Below are 20,446 nucleotides of genomic sequence, written 5' to 3' on the forward strand. Positions count from 1 at the left end.
GTCTTTTTTCTTTTCTATAGGACCTTTTAGTATGCTTCAATATGCATAATATTTTCATTTTGTTAAAAAAATTATAGTTTGTTCATATTATGCTAAAAAGTTTGCTAGTATTCTCCATATAGGCAAATTTTAACTTTATTTTTTCAAAAACTGCTGCTGTTCTGTATAGGCCTCAACCCCCTAAGCCAGCTCATCACTAAGAGCGGATACATGATTAAGGTGTGGAGTGATCATTAACAACATGTACATGGGTGACATTAATCTGTATGCTAGGAATAAGTGAGACATCAATTTACTGATCCAACTCACCAGATCCACAGCAAGGATATCAGGATGTCATTTTGACTATATAAGTGTGATCGAAGGGTCACAAAGAGAGGAAAGGTGATCCACACTGGAAGGGGTGGAATTTCCAGAAGACAGAGTAGCAGAGTAGTCCTTACCGGTCATTAGATACCCAGGTGGAATAATAAGCAGGCTTCAGGATGAGATAGATGTCACTGATGTCAACTCATAAAAACTCCTCATAATGAGAGGTCCCCACCCAAAGTCCAGCACCCTTGGGGTCTGTGGCCAACAGGAAGTAGGAGAGTGAGGTTAGTGAGTGTTGGAATGGCATTCCAGGATGAAACAAAGAACAGTTTGCACTGACAGAGTGCTTTGGATATATATTCTGGTAAACAGTTCGACGTCATCCATGTGGAAGAGATGGTAGATGATTGCTCCATTCCGTAGTCTGTATCCATATCCATGTTAATGATCTGCCTGAGGGGGTTCAGACCTATGCAGAACAGAAATTCCACACTTGATGGTGACTTGTAGAATTGGCTGCAAGTGTTGTTCTCTAGTGTTGATTGCTAATTCCCCATCAAATTCATGATGAAGGCTCTTGGGGTCCTGATGATCTGATATTTTAGACATTCTAAGATTCATCTATGGGGCATTGAGTCATAGGCTTCCTTGTACTTAATCTGGACAGTGCACAGGTTGGTCAGTATGGTTTTATGGTCTCGAAATACTGCTCTAGGTAGCAGTAGCTGGTGTTTTGACACTGGTGTTTTCTGGGATTTCATGTATTGGGCCATGTTCCTCTTCATTTTAGCTGTTATGATGACTGACTGGAGCTTCCATGTTGTACTGAGGCAGGTTACTGGTCTGCAGGTAGACTGGGGACTAGTCCCTTCTGGGGATCGTACACCTTTGATGGTATACATGTTTTTTTTTTAACCAAAGCTGCGAGTCTTTTCTTGGCAGTTTCTGAGGCCTAAAGGTATGGGCAGCTTACAGTATTTCTGAGGAGGGTGGAGATGATGACACTTCCCACTGACCTGAAGTCCTGGCTCCCCCTTCCTGTATCAATTGTGTTATACCACATAAATCTCTAGTTCTGATAGCAGTTGCTTCTTTCGCGTGTTGGAAATCTGAGCTACTAGTTGTTTCATTGTCAGGTCCCACATGCTCCTCATGTAACCCCTTGCCTTGGGATTACAGTCATAGTACCATTCTAGGATTCCCGTTTGTCTATCTGCTGCCTGCCTGCTTGCTTGCTCTATGTGAAGTGAAAGTGGGGCCTTTAAAATGTAAACATGAACCTTAAGTAAAGTGTTAGGTCAGAAAGGAGAGCATGCGCACCTACCACGAAAAAAAGATCATCCCTCTGAGGATTATGTTTTCATCTGGGATTACAGATGGCAATATGAAGAACAGGGCAGACGCTGAGGTCTTAATGGCAATCGGTTTATACTAAGGACTAAACTATTAAAACCCTTCTTCCACTTCATATCCAGTACACACTGAGAGAAGCATCATTCGGTATCATTTCATTTATGCATAGTTCATCTTTTATAGAAGTTTTTTGTAACACTTTGCTTGCATCTAGTTTTCATTTTGGGGTTTATATATATTTTTTCAGTTATTTTTTTGATGGCAGCTGCTGGGATGGATTCAAAATCTAAACCCTCTGATGCTGTGCTGGTAAGATGTCAGTGCAAAACTGATTTCTATGTTCTTGTTCTAATTATATAGGGAGGACTATATTCTTTAGATTTTAGAAATATATTAATTCTTCTAATTAGTTAAAAAAAATGTGTGTTATCATTTTTAGTTCTTCATAATAGATACATGTATTGATGTAATACACTATAATTAATTTGTTTTTAATGTTCAATGTTAGCTTTACAGAACCTTTATTGTGATATTGGAAAAAGATTAGCCATTAGGATGAATTATCTTTACATTAAGATTCACATTTGACCTTGAGTCAAGATGGTCTGAAAAAACTATTCATATTGAGAAACTATAATGTTGACAGTTCAAACAATTTTAACAATCTCTATACTGAATAGGAATCCCCAGAACTAGAGCAGATTCTGGACATAATGAGTTACTCACAGCGTGGACGAATGGACGGACAGTGTTGCACTCTAAGTCCTGCTAAAATAGAGACGACATCTGCAGGTTGGAATAGTGAAAATACCACAGTACAGTATACATCTCCCTTTTTTGGCCTGATTATTGATTGTTTCATTCTTGCTTCCCACAGGGTCAAAAGATGAGAGATCATCCCATACTTCAGATAATAAACAGGGACAATATGTCAACTCGCATTTATCGTTGCCTGGATTTAATTACCAAGTACTAGACTTATGACTATAATATGATGAGGGATACACTGTACAAGTAAAACATGATTAAATTACATCAGCTCTCAATTATTACCTGTTTTCTCAGGAAAGTGGACGTAATGATCATCATGTCTCTGCACCTCATATCTCAGTGACTGAGAGTACTCCAGATAGAAACAGGAAGCATCTGTCAGTTCCAGTTGACCAATTACAGATTCCTTCTCAACGTGAACGCTCAAATTCTATAAAGGTCTGTTAATGTGTTAACAAGTTATAACAGTGTTATTCTGATAGCTGTAACAATTAGATTTGTTGATGTTGACTTGTTTAATAATTGTTATCACATATACATCACCCCATTCATTGAAGCTTTATCATGCTGTTTTAACCCAAAAAGTCAGAATCATCTGCTGAACAGCAAAAGTTCATGGAGATGATTGCCTATGGACAGCGTGGACGCATGGAGGACCAGTGCTGCTCATTGGATCCAAGCAAGAGTGCTCCTTGCACACCCAGATACACAGAGAAAACAACTGTTGCAAGTATGTTAAACATGGCTGAAAATTCAATAATTTCTTGCCATTTTAATAAATTGCATTCATCATTTTAAACTTCCTTTATGAATCTGACTGTTTCAGGTTCTGACAGATTAAATATTTATATTGAAAATTTGCTGTATTTGACCAGTGACAGATCCTGAAATGTTCTTCAATCTGTTGGCCGACACTCAGAGCCGACGGCTCGATGACCAGCGAGTGTCGCTTCCATCATTACCAGGCTTACAAAATGAAAAGGACACTGCTATGGGAGATTCAAGCTACTTGTGTTACATGGTCTCTAAAGTTCAAGTAAGGAATTTTCTTTGTTCTCTTTTAATACAAAGTATCAAAATGCTGCATGGAACTTGACTGCTTGAAATTATGATATTAACTGCTTTGAGTCTGTTTTAACAGGAATGCCACATTAAAACATTTGAGGCAGATTTTCCACAGCTGTCAACTACAAGTGTAGCTTTTTAGTTAAGAGTTTAATAACCATATTATTTTATGTATTTATAGTCAACGTATTGATCAAAAATGCTGACCTAATCTATTTTCAGGGCTCCAGAATGGATGATCAAAGGTGTTCATTACCTCAAATCCTACCCCCAGAGACACCGTGTTCATCAAACAAGGATCAGTCTGAATCCGGTTTAAACCCATTACGCTCAGCCTCCTTCAGCTCCAGTTCAGACATAAAGCAACTAAAAAGTGAGGATAAAAATCCTCAAAAACAGGTATATCCGCGCTTTCAGTTTTAGCCCCCCAAAAGAAATTGTAAACGGCATCGACACTATACAATGAGGTTTTAGATCACCCCATTTCTTTTTGCATGTGTTATATTTTTGTATTATTCATTCACTTAACAAAATTCACATTATCCCATCTAGTTCTTGACTCCAGCTGAACAGGAAGATCTTTTTACCTTAATTAGTAATTCCCACCATGGCCGGATGGATGAACAGCGATGTGTCCTAAATGCTACACCCCAGTCCACACCTAAGCACCATTTCAGTCAAAGTGAAATCCCCCAAGGTCAGAAAACAGGAAATTTTCCCTTTGTTTCTTTTTTTGCATTTGATATTTTTTCTAAATTGTTTTGCACGTTGATATATAACAGCGCATACATTTCTCAATGAAGCTAACAAGTATTTTATTTTTCTCTAACATCCAATGCCCAGATTCTGATAATTTCTTCAGCTTACTGGCCAACTCACAGGGCCGACGGCTGGACGACCAGAGAGTGTCTCTTCCTTCACTACCTGGAATACAGAATGGAGGTACCACATTAACACCCACTGCTGCTGAGACGGATGCAAGCTACTTGTGTTATCTGGTTTCCAAAGTCCAGGTTGGCCCTATATGTAACATTGCGAAAAGTTATTCACAGCTTTTGTTTCTTTGTTAAGTATCCACGAAGTTTTTGCACATATAGATTTATCAGTTTTTCTTTAATCAAACTTTTTACCCACAGGGCTCAAGGATGGATGAACAGAGATGTTCTGCACCCCACATCTTCCAGAATCTGGGTACCCCATCAGCTCAGCACACATCTGGTAAACCTCCTTGGAGGTCTGCCTCATTAAACCGTGACAAAACTGAACAGCGTGGGCAGGTCAATGTTCATACCACATATCACTCAACATTGTTTTACCTATACTTTTTCTGCCCTGTAATTTTATATTTCTTAAGCAAGCCACAAAAACTATATAGTGATTGACTAGAACTTTTATTATCTAGTCTTTTAAAGAAATAACATAGCTGTATTGATTGCTTAATGGCAGCCTCTGTTTGCTATGTCTTTTTGAGAGTTGTCCCATTTCTTATGACATATCTTTCTGTAAAAAAATTTAGGGAATATCCGCAGCTGAGGAGGAGCAGTTCCTTAAAATGATAAGTCGAATACAAAGTGGACGCATGGAAGAGCAACGCTGCTTTTTACAACCCAGCAGAAGCACACCTTCCTCACCTACACACAATGGCAGTGCTTTGAATAAAGTACCCATAGGTCAGAAAAATGCACAGTGCACTTGAATATGAGTATTTTGTCTCTGAAATGTCAAGAATAATTATTTCTCCATTATAGGTGCAGAAGCAGAGGCGTTCTTCAAAATCATCACCTCCAGTCAGTCGCAACGACTAGATGATCAGCGCGTTGCACTTCCTACCTTGCCAGGGATAAGTGGAAATTCTGAAGGAAAAGTAGACATACAACGACATACAACAGCTGAAATCCCAGTAAGTTACACAACATCTAAATTATTGGTACTGTGAAAATTAAGAAAAGTGTAATAAATGTGGTTTTATTTATATATATATATATATATATTTTTTAACTCTATATTTTTTTTTAAACTTTTTTTAACTCTATGCACTCCCACAGAAGTTAAGTGCATGCAGGACACCATGTCTCTCTCTCTCTCAGTTTATCATACTTAGAGACCCATCATATCCAACCATGTAAATGACCATTATGTAGACCTTAGGCTATCTCTCGTAACCTTTGGCTTGTCTACAGTACTGTAACTAGATAATCATGACCAAAATTTCTTTCATGGCTCTAAATTTAGTTACCACTCTGTCAAAAACCTCAATTAAGAGTGTTTTTCCACCATTCTACTGCTGATTATATTTTAATAAATTGCAACTGATCATTTGTTTTTCTGCAATACACTTGCCAGTTTAACGGTCTCTCATCATTTCTGTTCTGTAAGGTCTCTCCACTACCACAGATCACAGTGGCTAAATGTACACCTACAACTTCAAAAAAGTGTCCTACACCTGCCTCACAACCTCAAATGGCATATGGAAAGCCTGGTTCCACTGAGGCCTTACCCAAATCTGCTTCACTTATTCCCAAGGGAGAATTTAAGAAGAAGTCTAATTTCCCAGCTAAGGTAAATTCTTCACTTTTCCATTTTTTCAGTACATTCAAGTTTGTAGACAAATATATAACAAGTAATGTAAACACACATTAGTAGAGTATAACAATTTACCAGTATTTTTATTCTCTAAAATATTATATGTTTCTGTATGGGACAAACGGATTCTCCTTTTTGAAAGCCTCCTGAATTAGAAACACAAAGGCTGATATCCTAGTAAATGAAAAAACAGAACAAAACAAAAAAAGCTGATAAGAGATTCTGTAACACTGTTTGAGTTCAGTGACTTGTGACATGTTACAGGTAACAGTGAGTGTATCTGTGAGCTTCACACCTCAGGAGGTAAGTTGTAAGATAACTTATTACCCAAAGGTACTGCCATAATAAAAGAAGTGCCTTCAGTACTACTCTTTTCTTCTCTGGAAAATGAACAGAAGAATGCCAATGAGCCAGATGCATTTCCAGATGTCTATCTAACTCTTGGAGCCCCAGGGGACAACCTTGTGATACCTCTGAGTCCAGTATGTGGCAGGCCCTTGTCCTTTGACTTAAACCTTGTTATGAAGGAAGATGTTAAGTTCAGGCATTGCTCTCCAAGCCATTCCAGTCCCAGAAAAAACAACTCCAGGCCACCATCTCCCAACAAAGGTGCGACTGGTAAAGCACATCCTACATGCTCACATGAACAGGGGAAGCTTGTGACCAGCCACATCAGTGCAGATGTAAACTCCTTCTCCCCAACTGAAAAGACTCACCTGGAGAAAGGAATTGCTCAAGAAGGACAAAAGGGGAAAGGAGAACTTGGAAAGGTGAGGGAAAAGGCACAGCATGGAAAAGGAAAGGGCGCTGTAAAGAAAGACATGAAGAAGAATGGCAAATAATGTACTTGTAAATTATGGGATTTAAATGTAAAAAAAATAAGTAGCAAAAAAATTGTATTTGTATTGCTAAAAGCTCTTATTAGAAATTATGTTGATTCTGCTTTATAGGGTCATTTGAAGGATAGTCCTTTGCTAGCTAAATTTACAGTACATATTGTGTCTATTGTTTTCAGTTTTGCAAATTTTCTAAATGTAAATACACTGTAAGGAATTCTATTCTTTCTGTCAATTATAATTGTAATCTTGAATTAAAACCTTTGGTCTGTTAAACTCTGTGAAGATGTGACAAAAACCAAACCAAAACAAACATGAAAAAAAAAAACCCAACAGCAATAAATGGGGAATCATTTCCTTTGGTCTGAATTCTGAACTTTGACATCTGCATTTAGCATTGGAGCATATGGGTCGTCTACTCCACCTACAGAGCTGAAAACATGACCATATGAAGTAGAACATGCTAAGCAATAAAAAGAAAACATAATACTTTGGAAATTTTCACCATTTATTGAGGATTTACAGAGTAAGTTGTTCATATTGTATGAACTCTTAAATGCTGCAACTAGATTGCATTTCCTATTCAGCCGAGTCACTTCCCTGAAAGCAAGAGAGAGATACAGACCATAGAGTTAATGCTTATAGGGATATACTGCAGTAGAAATAAAATAACAAAAAGTATTGCAAATGAAATACCACCTTTCCGACATCACGGCTCTTGGCTCTCAACTTGTTGACCTGGGACTCAGCAATGTCAGCACGCTCCTGAGCTTCCTCCAGCTCATGCTGGACCTTCCTGAGCCTGGACATGTGAGTGTTTGCCTGCTCCTCCTGTAAAGGATTTACAAAAATACTGACTTAGTTATAGGGGAGTCAATGAACCAAGCTGAAGCAGATTTGGCATATAATTGTAGTTGACTTACAGCCTCCTCAGACTGTCTCTTGTAAGCCTTGACTTTGAGCTGCAGCTTGTCCACCAGATCCTGAAGTCTGGTCACATTCTTCTTGTCTTCCTCAGTCTACACAAAATACAGCTGTTACTTTAGAGGTATTTGAGAAGAGACAAAGGGCACGTTTGCTTGTTGTTGGCAAAAGAAGACTTACCTGATAAGTGAGCTCTTTCACTCTCCTCTCATATTTACGGACTCCTTTAACAGCATCAACACCACGTCTCTGCTCAGCTTCAAGTTCAGCTTCCAGTTCACGGACCTTTAATGCCATGATAAAGAATTAACTTTGCTTCAAATATAAAGAAAAACTTAAATTCATATAATTTAATCAAAATATATTTTATGTATATAAGCATGCAATATACACTTCATACCCTGGACTCCAGTTTCTGGAGCTGCTTCTTGCCACCCTTCATGGCGAGGCTCTCTGCCTCATCCAGACGGTGCTGCAGGTCCTTGACTGTGACCTCCAGGTTCTTCTTCATCCTCTCCAGGTGAGCACTGGTGTCCTGCTCCTTCTTCAGCTCCTCAGCCATCATGGCAGCCTAAAATAATTTTCTCCATTTAATTAATCTATTTAAAAATCTATGGTAAGCTTTTATTATCACTGAAAGAATGTGAAGTGTTTAATAGAACAGATTACTTAGAGAGTTAAACTCACGTCAGTGATGGCTTTTTTTGCTTTCTCCTCAGCATTTCTTGCTTCCTGCACAGCATCATCCACCTCACTCTGGATCTGCACAAAATCGGCTTCGAGCTTCTTTTTCGTGTTCAGAAGACTGGTGTTCTAAAGGTTTAGGAAAGATTATATGATATAAATATGTTGTAAGTTCACATACTAGATATTTACAGTAAATTTACAATGTATTTCCTAATTAAAATTACATTAGGTTAAATGTTTCTTAACATTATAAACAAACCTGAGAGTGAAGCAGTCCGACACGCTCGCTAGCATCAACCAACTCCTGCTCAGCTACTTTGCGTCCTCTCTCTGTCTGCTCCAGAGCGGCTCTCAGCTCCTCAATCTCAGCCACCATCAGACCATTTCTGCGCTCCACCATGGCGACCTGCTCCTTCATGTCTTCCTGTCCTCTGAGAGCTTCATCAAGGTGCAGTTGGGCATCCTGATGAAATAAATCAATCAATAAATAAGTACCTATTCTGTTTCTTTAACAAATGATCAGGAAAAAAGGTCACCTTGAGCTGTCCTTGGACATTCCTCAGTTGTTTCTGGGCCTCAGCAGCCTGTCTGTTGGCATGGCTCAGCTGAATCTCCATCTCATTCAGGTCTCCCTCCATCTTCTTCTTGACTCTCAGGGCATCATTCCTGCTCCTGACCTCAGCATCAAGAGTGCTCTGCATGGAGTCAATCACCCTCTGGCTGTTCCTCTTGATCTGCTCCATCTCCTCGTCCTTCTCTGACAGCTTCCTGTCAATCTCACTTTTGACTTGGTTCAGCTCAAGCTGAACACGAAGAATCTTGGATTCTTCGTGTTCCAGAGTGCCCTGCGAGATAAGTCAGATAAGTAACAAATACCAAGTAGAATCATCAAAATAAATAATATTGATATAAAAAATATTAAACCTCTGCTTCTTCAAGGGCAGTCTGAATCTCAGCCTTTTCACTTTCTACAGTCTTCTTGGCTTTTTCCAGCTCATGGATGCTCTTTCCAGTCTCACCAATCTGCTCAGTCAGATCTGAGATCTCCTCTAAAGTAGAAAAATTAACCAAACTGTTGTTATTATCTTAGATCCAGATCTATATTCTTTGACATTTTTTGTCAAGTTATGGGTGCATACGCTGCAGGTTCTTGTTCTCTCTCTTCATGGTCTCAAGATGATCCAGAGCCTCTTCATATGAGTTCTTCATCTTGAACAACTCAGTGCTGAGAGAACGAGCCTCCTTTTGGGCTCCTTCCAGCTCTGCCTGGCTCTCCTCATACTTCTGCTTCCATTCTGCCAGGACCTAGGTTTATATAGGTTATTCAGTTAGTTGTCATTATGGGTGTATTCCTCTTGTTAGTATATTGGTTATGTTTAAACTTTACTTTATCAAAGTTCCTCTGCTTCTTGTCAAGGTTGGCAGCCAGAGCATTAGCTCTCTCCACATCAATCATGAGGTCCTCCACCTCACCCTGCAGCCTCTGCTTGGTCTTCTCCAGTGAGGCACACTTGGAGTTCACAGCCTCAATGGATTCCTCAGCCTCCTGCAGGCGCTGGGCAAGCTTTTTCCTGCAATTTGCAAAAATTTGCTTGTATTAATTCCATTATGTATTAAAAGTAATACAGTATTACATTTTTATTCACAAAAGAGAAGAAAGCATTTATGTACTTGGCCTCCTCCAGCTCCTCAGTGCGCTGGATGGCATCAGTCTCATATTTGGATCGCCACTGAGCCACCTCACTGTTGGCCTTGGACATTCCTCGCTGCAGCTCAGCCTTGGCCTCCTGCTCCTCCTCAAACTGCTCTCTGAGCAGATCACAGTCATGACGTGCTGACTGAACAGCATGAGCCAGGGCGTTCTTGGCCTGGATTTTAATAATAATACATTTTAAATAATAATAAATAATAATAAATGTCTTTGCTTTTCTTTTATCTCTCAGAGAGCATGCTGACAAAGTAATGTAAAGTTATTCTAAATCTGAGATATAGGTTGTGAGATATAGTTAATGTGAGATAAGTTGACATTAAGTAACTTGCATTTATTCTTGTTTTCACTTGCAGATCCATGGTTCATCAATGTTCTTTTACAATGTATGTAATGCTGAATATAATACTTCTTTAATATGACATCTGGTACCTTCACTTCCTCCTCAGTATGTCGCTTAAGCTCTTCAATCTGTTGAGTGTAAGCCTGTTTGCCTCTGGTAAGCTGGGAAATAAGAGCTTCCTTTTCCTCAAGCTGACGAGAAAATTCACCTGGGCAAAACAGATTAAAGAAAAATACTTTTCATAACTGAAAAATCACCATGTATTTTAAACACAAACAATATCATCTGTTTGAAACTTAAATTGTTTCTGAACTTAAAACGGCTACTAAATAAAATACAGTTACATACTTCATATCTTTGGATACACACCATTCTCAGTTTGGAGTCTTGCCCTCTGTGCACTCATGTCGTTCAGCTGGCGAACATTCTCATCATTTTTGGACTTGAGCTCACTTAACTGGTCTTCAAGAGTTCGGCACATTTTCTCCAGATTGCCCTATAAATTGCACATAATTGTCATGACTCAAATCCAGGAAAGATATAACTGTTGCGCTCTTTCATTGTTTAGATAGCCGCTTTTTCTCAAAATTGCATACCTTTGCTTTGGCAACAGCCTCCATATTGCTGGAGAGGTCATCAATCTCCATCTTGTACTCGCTCTTCTCTTTCTCCAGCTTCTGTTTGACACGCTGGAGGTTGTCGATCTGCTCTCCGAGCTCTGCTACAGTGTCAGCCTGCTTCTTACGGAGAGCTGCTGCAGTAGCTTCATGCTGCAGAGTTGATTCCTCAAGATCACGACGCAGTTTCTGGAACTCAGCCTCTCGCTTCTTGTTCATCTCAATCTGAGCAGCTGTTGCTCCACCAGCTTCCTCGAGCCTCTCACTGATCTCTTCAAGCTCCCTGGAGAGGTCGGCTCTCTGCTTCTCTACCTTAGCCCGAGCTGCCCTCTCAGCCTCAATCTCCTCTTCTAGCTCTTCAATACGAGCCTTTAGGGTAATAACACCACAAAGACTTACTGAGTTGACATGTTTTAGTTTTACTGAACATAATATTCACCTAAAATAATGGTACCTGGAGTTCTTTGATCTTCTTCTGGAGCTGAGTACCAAGAGACTGCTCATCCTCAATCTTGCCAAGAAGCTGACTGATTTCAAAGTCCTTCCTGTAAGTGGAGAAGACAAATGACTCTGACAGCTCTGTGGCTCTTCTGAATGCACGTGTAGGAACTTTATCAGTGACTGTTTTTTACTTTTTGATTTTCTCATCAGACTGCTGCTTGTCATTCTCCAGATCCATTATGGATTCCTGGGCCAGTTTCAAATCTCCCTCCAGCTTCCTCTTGGCTCTCTCCAAGTCCATGCGGAGCTTCTTCTCTTGCTCCAGGGACCCCTCAAGCTATTAAAAAATGTTACATATTTTTTTACAACTGAATAATTCATAATAATATAAAAATAAGAAATCTCCTTTTTTAAAAAGATGATGTTTTCTTACATCATCAACTTGCTGTTCCAGTTTTGTCTTGGCTTTGGTCAGAGTGTTGACTTTGTCTTCCTCTGCCTGGAGATCATCCAGTGTTTGTTGATGGGCCTCTTGTAAGGCTTTCTTCTCCTTGGTTAACTTGGCAATTGACTCATCTTGAGATGCCATCTCCTCTGTCAGGTTTTTCACCTGACATAAATAATAATTGGGAATTTCATGGGAATTTCCCATGAAAGTTAATAAATTAACATGGCAAAATAAGACATTACAGCATATAAACATATTATGTGTATGTATTTTGGTGAAAACTACAATCACTATGAACTGAACCTTGTTTTCTGTGGCATGTTTCTCCTTCTCCACTTTGGCCAAGGTGAGCTCCAAGTCATCAATGTCCTTCTTCAGCTCAGAGCATTCATCCTCCAGCTTCCTCTTCTTAGCAGTCAGCTCAGCATTGATTTCCTCTTCATCCTCCAGTCTCTCACTTGTCTCTTTGAGTTTGGCCTCGAGCTGGATCTTGCTCTTAATGAGCCCCTCACACCTTTCTTCAGCATCAGAAAGATTCTCATTTTCCTGTGACAAGGCAAGAAATATGGGAATTATATTATTATAATATAGTATAAGAAGAATAATTATTATCATACTTTTATAAATAAAGAATATTATCATGTTTTTAATTACAGCAATTGAGCACAGTTCTCAGTTACAGCACATCTCACAGCCAAACACCAGCCAAAAAGTCATACTGATAAATAGACTAATATGTGGTTATTTTTCAGCTAATTGAGCATTATTATAATAGAACATGCATTTTCTCCTCCCCCTTGTTACTCACAGCTGCTATTTGAAGTTGCAGGTCATTCTTCTCCTGCAGCAGGCCGACCATCTTCTCTTCCAGTTCTTTTTTCTTAGCCAGAGCAGTAGCCAGGTCTGTCTGCATCTTCTCATAGTTCTCCTTCATGTTCTGCAACTCCTTCTCAGTCTCAGCACTCTTCAGAAGAGGCTTGATCTTGAAGTACAGATGCATCCATGGCCAGTTCTTGACATTCATGAATGAACGGATGTTGTACTGGATGCTGAAGATAGCATCTCTACAAAAACAACGCAAATTACCATGCTTTGATATACTGCTTTTGCGTAACATCACATGATATTTAAATAGTAATTTGACATATTATTTCTGAATTATACCTCCTCTCCATCATCTTCACAAACTCTTTCCTCATGAGGTATCCTCTGCAGAGAGCCTGAGTCATGGTCACCAGCTCAGCCAGTTTCTCATCTCTCATCTCCTCAAGAGTGCCCAGCAGACCAGCTTTGAAGAACACCTGTGTTGAAGTGAAACAAATTAGTTCACATGAATTAGTTCTGTTTAATACAACTGGAGGTTGTAAAGGTCATCATAAAGTGTACCTTTGTGTGCCCAAACATGTACTGTGTGTGATCCACATCAATGGAGCCAAGCAGCTTCTCTGAAGCTTTCTTGTTGTCGATGAACTGTCCCTCAGGGATGACGCTGGCATTCAACACTTTGTATCTGTAAGAAAATATAGTGATGTTACTTGGATTTTGCACCCATTGTCCTTGTGTTTTCCCTTTTCCAGTACCTTTGAAGTTATTTTAACTTTCTTATAAAGAAAACAGAAGTCACCTCTGCTTGAAGTCACCATAGAGGATTCTGCTGGGGAAACCCTTTCTGCAGATTCTGATGCCCTCCAGTACACCGTTACACCTCAGCTGATGGATGACCAAATGATTTTCCATAAGACCTGAAAGTTAAAAATTCATATAGTTTAAATCATTTCAATATGTCACTTTTAACATTTTTTAAAAATCAGTATGACTGTGTGCTTTATACCTGGGGTCTTTGACTCATTGGGAATCAGGCAACGAACAAAGTGAGGATGAGTGCTCCTTAAGTTGGTCATCAGTTTGCCCAGGTTTTCCTGGGGGGGGGACGGACATATTTAAACAAATGATAGCTGCTTAAAATAAACCAATACATTTGAATATATTTTTTTGTGGCGGTTCAAAATACCCTGAAAAGAGCAGACACTGTCTGGAAAGAACCACCCTTCTTCTTTCCACCACCCTTCTTGCCACCACCAGCAGCATCTGTTGTTCAATACACTTAATTAAGAGAACTGAATAACTAATGCTATAGTGAGTGTTTTACAATAATTTAATTTTAAACCATATTTTCAATGAAAACAATAACTGTGTGATCACTGATTCAACTTCATTTCCTAGAGGAAACATATTTAATGAGTATTCACAAATGGTCATAATAATAATAATAATAATAATAATAATAATGGATTGGATTTATATAGCGCTTTTCAAGGCACCCAAAGCTCTTTTACAATGCCACTATTCATTCACTCTCACATTCACACACAGGTGGAGGCAAGCTACAGTTGTAGCCACAGCTGCCCTGTATTTTTTTTACATTATTTATTTCCTACCATCAGCTCCAGCATGGGCTGCATACAGGAAGCACAGCAGTTTGTTTGATGACTTCTGGTAGAGCTGCACAACTGAATCATTCAGTGGGTCCTTGTTCTTGTCCAGCCAGCCAGTGATATTGTAGTCCACTGTACCAGCATAGTGAACCAGGGCGAAGTGTGCTTCTGCTTTACCCTTTGCAGGCTTTGGCTTCTCAAATGCCTTGCTCTTGCCAAGATGCTGATCATACAGCTTGTTCTTGAAAGAAGTGTCTGTAGCCTTGGGGAACATGCACTCCTCTTCAAGAATGGAGAAGATGCCCATTGGCTGAAAAGAGAAGTTGTATTCAGGAAAAATCTGTATTTTAGTACCTAGTCAGAAACTGCCATTTTAGTCCTGAACGGCACATCTGAATGGTCTTACCTTCTCAATAAGCTCAATGCAGGCAGCCAAGTCCATACCAAAGTCAATGAACTCCCATTGAATGCCTTCTTTCTTGTACTCCTCTTGCTCCAGGACAAACATGTGGTGGTTGAAAAACTGTTGCAGTTTCTCATTGGTGAAGTTGATACAGAGTTGCTCCAAGCTGTTGAACTGTAGTAACAGAAAGCTAATTCATATCATGAAAAAAAAATCATATTTATCTTTAAATCCAGTCTCACATTTTTGAAATGCTCACATCAAAGATCTCAAACCCAGCGATATCCAGCACTCCAATGAAGAACTGTCTGGGCTGCTTTGTGTCCAGCATCTCATTGATACGGATAACCATCCACAAGAACATTTTCTCATATACGGATTTGCACAGAGCCGAGACAGCATTGTTGACCTGGAAGAAGAGAATTCAACATTCTCCTAAATTCCTGGATAACACTGTAAAAAGTATTTTAAAATGAAACTTTTTTTTTTTAATCCTTTCAATTTTTAAAAAATTACCTGTGGGACAGTCTGACCTTTGGTCACAAACTCATTCCCAACCTTGACTCTTGGGTAGCACAGAGCTTTCAACATGTCAGCTGAATTCAGGCCCATGAGGTAGGCGATTTTATCAGCCACTGATTGGAAAAACAAACATGTTTCATTATGTAACAAAGAAATGTTAACACTATGGAATGAGCTAAAACACAACTAAAATCCACATTGATAGCAGTGCTAAAGATTTATTTTACATTTTATGAACAATTGCAGGCAGTCACTCTGCTCAGTCATTATATTAGTATGATATTTATCTGTCTAAATGGGAATGGTTAATGCTATGGATGTCACTGTAGTTCTAAGAGTTAATGTGAATTATTACTTCATGAGGATGTAATATTACAAAATCAATTTGATTACCCTCAGTGCCATCAGGTTCAGCCTGCTCCTCACGCTGCTTCTGCTTGAATTTCATGTTTCCATGATGCATCACAGCGCCAGTCAGCTTGTAGATGCCCGCCTTCTCGTCAGCACTGAAGCCCAAGATGTCAATAGCAGTCTGTAATCCAAGCACAGCATTAATTTTTAAACAAGTTATTGTGACAGTTTGCCTTTATTCTACACATTACCATCAACTTACATCTGTTGCAATGAACTCCTCCACATCATTGATACTTTTGACTGTGATTTCACCCTGACTGATCATTGGATAGTCATAAGGGTTAGTGGAGATTAGAAGAGACTCTAGAAGAAAGTAGAAGAAATGCTTGAGTGGAACATGGTTATTTCCTTATTGTTTTTTAATTGTGCAAGATTAGTGATTGACATAAGGATTTATATAACACAGAGAAGAAAGTGACTAGGTTAGGAAAACTGGGGGAAGAAAACAGTAAAACCAACAGTAACTTCAAGATTATTATATGTTAAAAACACAACTTTACACTATGAAATTATGTGAAATTATATGTTTGGGTGGGTGTAAGGATATAGTGGGTTGAGAAACAGAAAGAGAGAGAGAGAGGAGAGGTAGCACCTTAAAAAGTTATTTAATTAATAATGTTTTTTTTTTCCCCAAACAACAAAAGAAGTAGCTTAATTGGAGTGGTTCCCAGATAAAGACTATTCTTTTGTTTAAAACAACTGGGGGTATGGAAAGTAATTTACAGTATGTCTTGTTCAGTTCATCACATACCCAGGAGCTCAGGCTTATGGCCAGTCATCAGCTGATAGAAGATATGGTAGCTTCTCTCAGCAGACAACTGGAAGGTGACACGGGACTTCTCCAGCAGATCTGTGAACAATTGTTGAATAGGAAGTGTGATGATCAAACAGTACAGGCATTTCATTTGTATACTACTAACTACAAAAGGAAAATAAGGCTAACTTACATGTTTCAATATCAGCTGAGGCTAGCTTTCCAGTGGAGCCAAAGTGAATTCTGATGAATTTACCCTGAACATTTACCACAAAATGTCAGTTTGGCTCTGGATAACAGTAGGTGTAAGAAAATAATTTTAGAGTCCAGAACACGAATACTTACAAAACGAGAGGAGTTGTCATTCCTCACAGTCTTGGCATTTCCATATGCCTCCAGCAGAGGGTTAGCTGCAATGATTTGATCTTCCAGTGAACCCTACACAGAGACATCAAACAGCTGTTTAAAAACAGCAGCAGCAATCACCTGTGACAAACACATTTGATTTGAACACAATTTTACCTGTATTTTTCCTGAGGATGTTTCAGCTTTCTTAGCTCCAGCTACTGCAATTGTTGCAAAATACTGGATAACACGCTTGGTGTTTACAGTCTTTCCTGCACCAGATTCTCCACTGGGGAATTAAAGCATGATTTTTACTTTGCAATACAATTATGATTTTTACTAAAGAAGTGTTCTTGTAATGTTTATATTATACTTACGTAATGAGGATAGACTGATTCTCACGATCTGAAATATAAGAGCACACGCATATTAAACCTACAGTTGACAATCCTCATTGTCCCATGCACCTGAATCTTTAATCAACTTTGATTTTACCAGTGAGCATGAACTGATAGGCATTATCAGAGATGGAGAAGATGTGGGGTGGAGCCTCAATCCTCTTCTTGCCTCTGTATGCCACAACAACCTGAGCATCATACACAGGAAGCCACTTGTAGGGATTCACCACGACGCAGAAGAGGCCGGAATAAGTCTGTAATAACAAAGACACAGAAACATATATATAGTTGTTACTCTGAGAAAATACAAGCAAAGTATATTATGAGATTAAAGCTTACATAGATCATCCATGATGAAAAACGCTCTTTGAGGTTAAACAGCACGGCAGGCTCATTGAGGTGGGTCATCATTGCCATGTCCTCAATTTTATCAAACTTTGGAGGATTCATGGGGTGGATGTCATCCTCTTTTACAGTGACTGTCTGCATTTGAAAAAGAATAAAATTAAACAAAACCTTTTTTAACATAGTAAGGCAAGGCAAGGCAAGTTTATTTGTATAGCACAATTCAACAACAAGGTGATTCAAAGTGCTTTACAGAGACATTAGAAACAAGAACAAATAAAAAGCATGATTTAAAATTGAATAAAACAAGCAAATAAACTAACTAACTAATTAACAAACAAACAAACAAACAACAGTATATAAAATCAAAACAGATAAAATCAGAACAGTAGATAAAATCAGTAGTTAAATGTAAGTTTTGAAATTTAAGCTTAAAGTGTGGATTTGGTGCTTTATTCAAATGCAGCTGAGAACAGGTGAGTCTTCAACCTGGATTTAAATAAACTGAGTGTTTCAGCTGATCTGAGGCTTTCTGGGAGTTTGTTCCAGATATAAGGAGCATAAAAGCTGAATGCAGCTTCTCCGTGTCTGGTTCTGACTCTGGGAACTGATAAAAGACCGGATCCAGATGACCTGAGGGATCTGGATGGTTCATACTGGGTCAGGAGGTCATTGATGTATTTTGGTCCTAAACCATTCAGAGCTTTATAGGCCAGCATCAGAACATTGCATAATCCATAAAGTTGAGTCTAATCTTTTCTAAGAAAGTTGAAGAATTAATTGTTTTACTTACCTTTCCTGTAAGTGTCTCAACAGTTGCCTTGCCACCCTCTCTTTTGACGAGTTTACCCTTCACGTACATGTCATCAGCATCAGTTACAAAGTAGGCACTTTTGGCATCAAAAGGAGTGTTCTGAGCCTCTAATCTCTCTTTCTCAGGTTTTCGGAGGTAAATGGCTGCAGGGCCATAGGCCTGCATCTCTGCATCTGTGCTCATGATGGAACTTTAGGGGGCTGAAATTGAGAGGTTGAGAGGTTTTGTTTTCTTTGTTGTCTTTATTTTCATAAACATCCCCATGCTAATGTGTGTGTTTGGGAATTGTTCAGATATCACAGAAAATACACTATAATGTACCTTCCTTAGTCCCAGCAGAAAACTGTAAACTCTTGATTCTGTTGCTTGAATCCTAATAACAAACCATCAACTGTTAGAGTTTGTATTGTTGATTGTCATTTATGCTTAGAAATATTTAACCATATATGCTTAGAGGTGTATAATCACTTGTGTAGTGATAGGATGTGTGATCTTTAGCAGGCCCCAAAGGCTTGGTGTGCATTCCAGGAATTGTCCGGTTCTCTCCCGTGCACGAGTAACATGAAGAAGCTTGCCTACTTGAGTCTTGCTTTGCAGTGTAATTATATTGTCTTCAACGTTCCAGCGAATAGGTTTATGCTCTAAAACCTATCATCAACTATAATAAATATGGGTGTCCATTAATTTCAAAATATACTACTACTACTACTGCTAAAATTATTATTATTAGTTGTAGTAGTAGTAACCGTAAACAATTCTAAAAGCATTAAAACGTGCAGTGTTAAATATCCCAAAGCTATGATAAAATTGTGTTTCACAATGCAAAATAGCTGAAGTTAATGTTCTTACCTGAGTTGGAAGCCTATCAGTTGCTGACTCAGACTGAAGCACCCTCTTTTATAGAGGGAGAACTTTTTCCTCAGTAGGTGTGCCTTGCTCAGTTTGGTCATGTATTCTTGCCATGTTGCCGTTAATCCCGTGACAGTGACAGTTGCTGTGATTAAACTGCTTTGCAAGAACATTTATAACAGAAGGTGGCCAAACTGAGCAGTCATAAGACACAGTGCTGATTGAAGATGAAAGAAAATTACTGCAAGATCGATTACTTTGAACGATAACACAGCAGATATTTTACATTTGATAATTTATATAACTTACAAGGCATGTAACAAGGCTTTTCTTAATTTAGATGTGTAAAATGCTGTTCATATAAAAGATGAACTCGATTTATGAGCATCAATGTTTTTATTAATAATACATTTCTATTATTACTTCTATCAATAATAATAATAATAATAATAATAATTATTATTATTATTATTATTATTATTATTATCATCATAGCAGTAGGAGCAGAAGGTATATTAGAAGTACTTTTTACTTTGGAGAAGCACCAAATGTCACTGGTGTACAGTTGCTCTTCACACATGTCAGATTTGGTGGTCCAATAAAAAAAGGGGGCAGCAAGTGAACAACTGTTCCATAAAGCAAGGTCAAAACATTCAATATAGATCGACTGATTTAAACACATTTTAGTATCAACAGATTAATGAGTCTTTTTCTCCTAATGCTCACTCATTGTATCATCTGATTTAGCTCTGTAATGTGTAGAACAGTTGTTGCGCACGTATCAAAGATTCTAACCATTTGTAGAAAATATATTCTTATAATATTTAATTAACATACAAGCCTGTCTGGTTCTTGCTTCTCTACAATGTTATTATTAATCATCCTAGTGGAACATGTCATGACACAGGCTGTGATTTTGGAGAAGCATATAAATGTCACTGGTGTACAGTTGCAGGACAAGCATACATCTCAGATGTCTGAACTGATATTGAGCGCCATTCCATAAAAGCTTAGAAGAGATTACATATCGTCTTGGAATGGAGTGGATGAACAGTTGCCATCTAGAATGGGATAAGACC

General features: G+C 38.6%; 2 protein-coding genes across 2 annotated transcripts; one reads left to right on the forward strand and one right to left on the reverse strand.

The window, feature by feature from the left end:
- Nucleotides 1-129: 129 nt before the first annotated feature.
- On the forward strand, nt 130-7,443 carry LOC147332784 (uncharacterized). The gene is made up of 16 exons (XM_086289521.1): nt 130-1,812; nt 1,913-1,974; nt 2,346-2,457; nt 2,543-2,634; nt 2,731-2,874; nt 3,022-3,166; nt 3,312-3,472; nt 3,724-3,900; nt 4,054-4,198; nt 4,345-4,514; nt 4,638-4,778; nt 5,018-5,171; nt 5,250-5,401; nt 5,878-6,060; nt 6,349-6,387; nt 6,480-7,443. Exons 2-16 carry the CDS (start codon nt 1,924-1,926, stop codon nt 6,924-6,926), a joined length of 2,313 nt encoding a protein of 770 aa, XP_086145647.1. The 5' UTR covers nt 130-1,812; nt 1,913-1,923; the 3' UTR covers nt 6,927-7,443.
- Nucleotides 7,183-19,443, reverse strand: LOC147332785 (myosin heavy chain, fast skeletal muscle-like). Its single transcript, XM_086289520.1, has 41 exons — nt 19,368-19,443; nt 18,840-18,891; nt 18,498-18,718; nt 17,699-17,842; nt 17,457-17,613; nt 17,339-17,366; nt 17,139-17,250; nt 16,962-17,054; nt 16,810-16,873; nt 16,614-16,712; nt 16,062-16,165; nt 15,842-15,980; nt 15,443-15,561; nt 15,186-15,335; nt 14,930-15,100; nt 14,527-14,833; nt 14,100-14,176; nt 13,920-14,007; nt 13,713-13,830; nt 13,475-13,598; nt 13,253-13,389; nt 12,897-13,152; nt 12,392-12,634; nt 12,074-12,250; nt 11,832-11,977; nt 11,654-11,744; nt 11,179-11,568; nt 10,952-11,078; nt 10,672-10,790; nt 10,203-10,399; nt 9,919-10,102; nt 9,671-9,836; nt 9,456-9,580; nt 9,068-9,376; nt 8,791-8,994; nt 8,532-8,657; nt 8,245-8,415; nt 8,025-8,129; nt 7,844-7,939; nt 7,620-7,751; nt 7,183-7,520 (listed from the first exon to the last, which is right to left on the reverse strand). The coding sequence occupies exons 3-41, from the start codon at nt 18,699-18,701 to the stop codon at nt 7,500-7,502; spliced, it is 5,820 nt and encodes a 1,939-aa protein (XP_086145646.1). The 5' UTR covers nt 18,702-18,718; nt 18,840-18,891; nt 19,368-19,443; the 3' UTR covers nt 7,183-7,499.
- Between the last annotated feature and the right edge of the window lie 1,003 nt (nt 19,444-20,446).

Source organism: Aulonocara sp. 'chitande type north' Nkhata Bay, linkage group LG4 (assembly GCF_057382095.1).
Source record: "Aulonocara sp. 'chitande type north' Nkhata Bay isolate Kocher_YH1m ecotype deep benthic linkage group LG4, A_spYH_male_GT1.1, whole genome shotgun sequence".
Taxonomy (NCBI): Eukaryota; Metazoa; Chordata; class Actinopteri; order Cichliformes; family Cichlidae; genus Aulonocara; species Aulonocara sp. 'chitande type north' Nkhata Bay.

Bases quoted from the DNA above. Each gene is read 5' to 3' on its own strand.
- LOC147332784 (XM_086289521.1), top strand. From the start codon at position 1,924: ATGGCAGCTGCTGGGATGGATTCAAAATCTAAACCCTCTGATGCTGTG. The intron at 5,172-5,249 runs GTCAGAAAAATG...TCTCCATTATAG, and splicing joins TTTGAATAAAGTACCCATAG to GTGCAGAAGCAGAGGCGTTC. The intron at 6,388-6,479 runs GTAAGTTGTAAG...GAAAATGAACAG, and splicing joins TGAGCTTCACACCTCAGGAG to AAGAATGCCAATGAGCCAGA.
- LOC147332785 (XM_086289520.1), bottom strand. From the start codon at position 18,701: ATGAGCACAGATGCAGAGATGCAGGCCTATGGCCCTGCAGCCATTTAC. The intron at 15,101-15,185 runs GTGAGCATTTCA...CTGTTACTACAG, and splicing joins CTGGGTTTGAGATCTTTGAT to TTCAACAGCTTGGAGCAACT. The intron at 8,995-9,067 runs GTGACCTTTTTT...TTATTTCATCAG, and splicing joins ATGTCCAAGGACAGCTCAAG to GATGCCCAACTGCACCTTGA.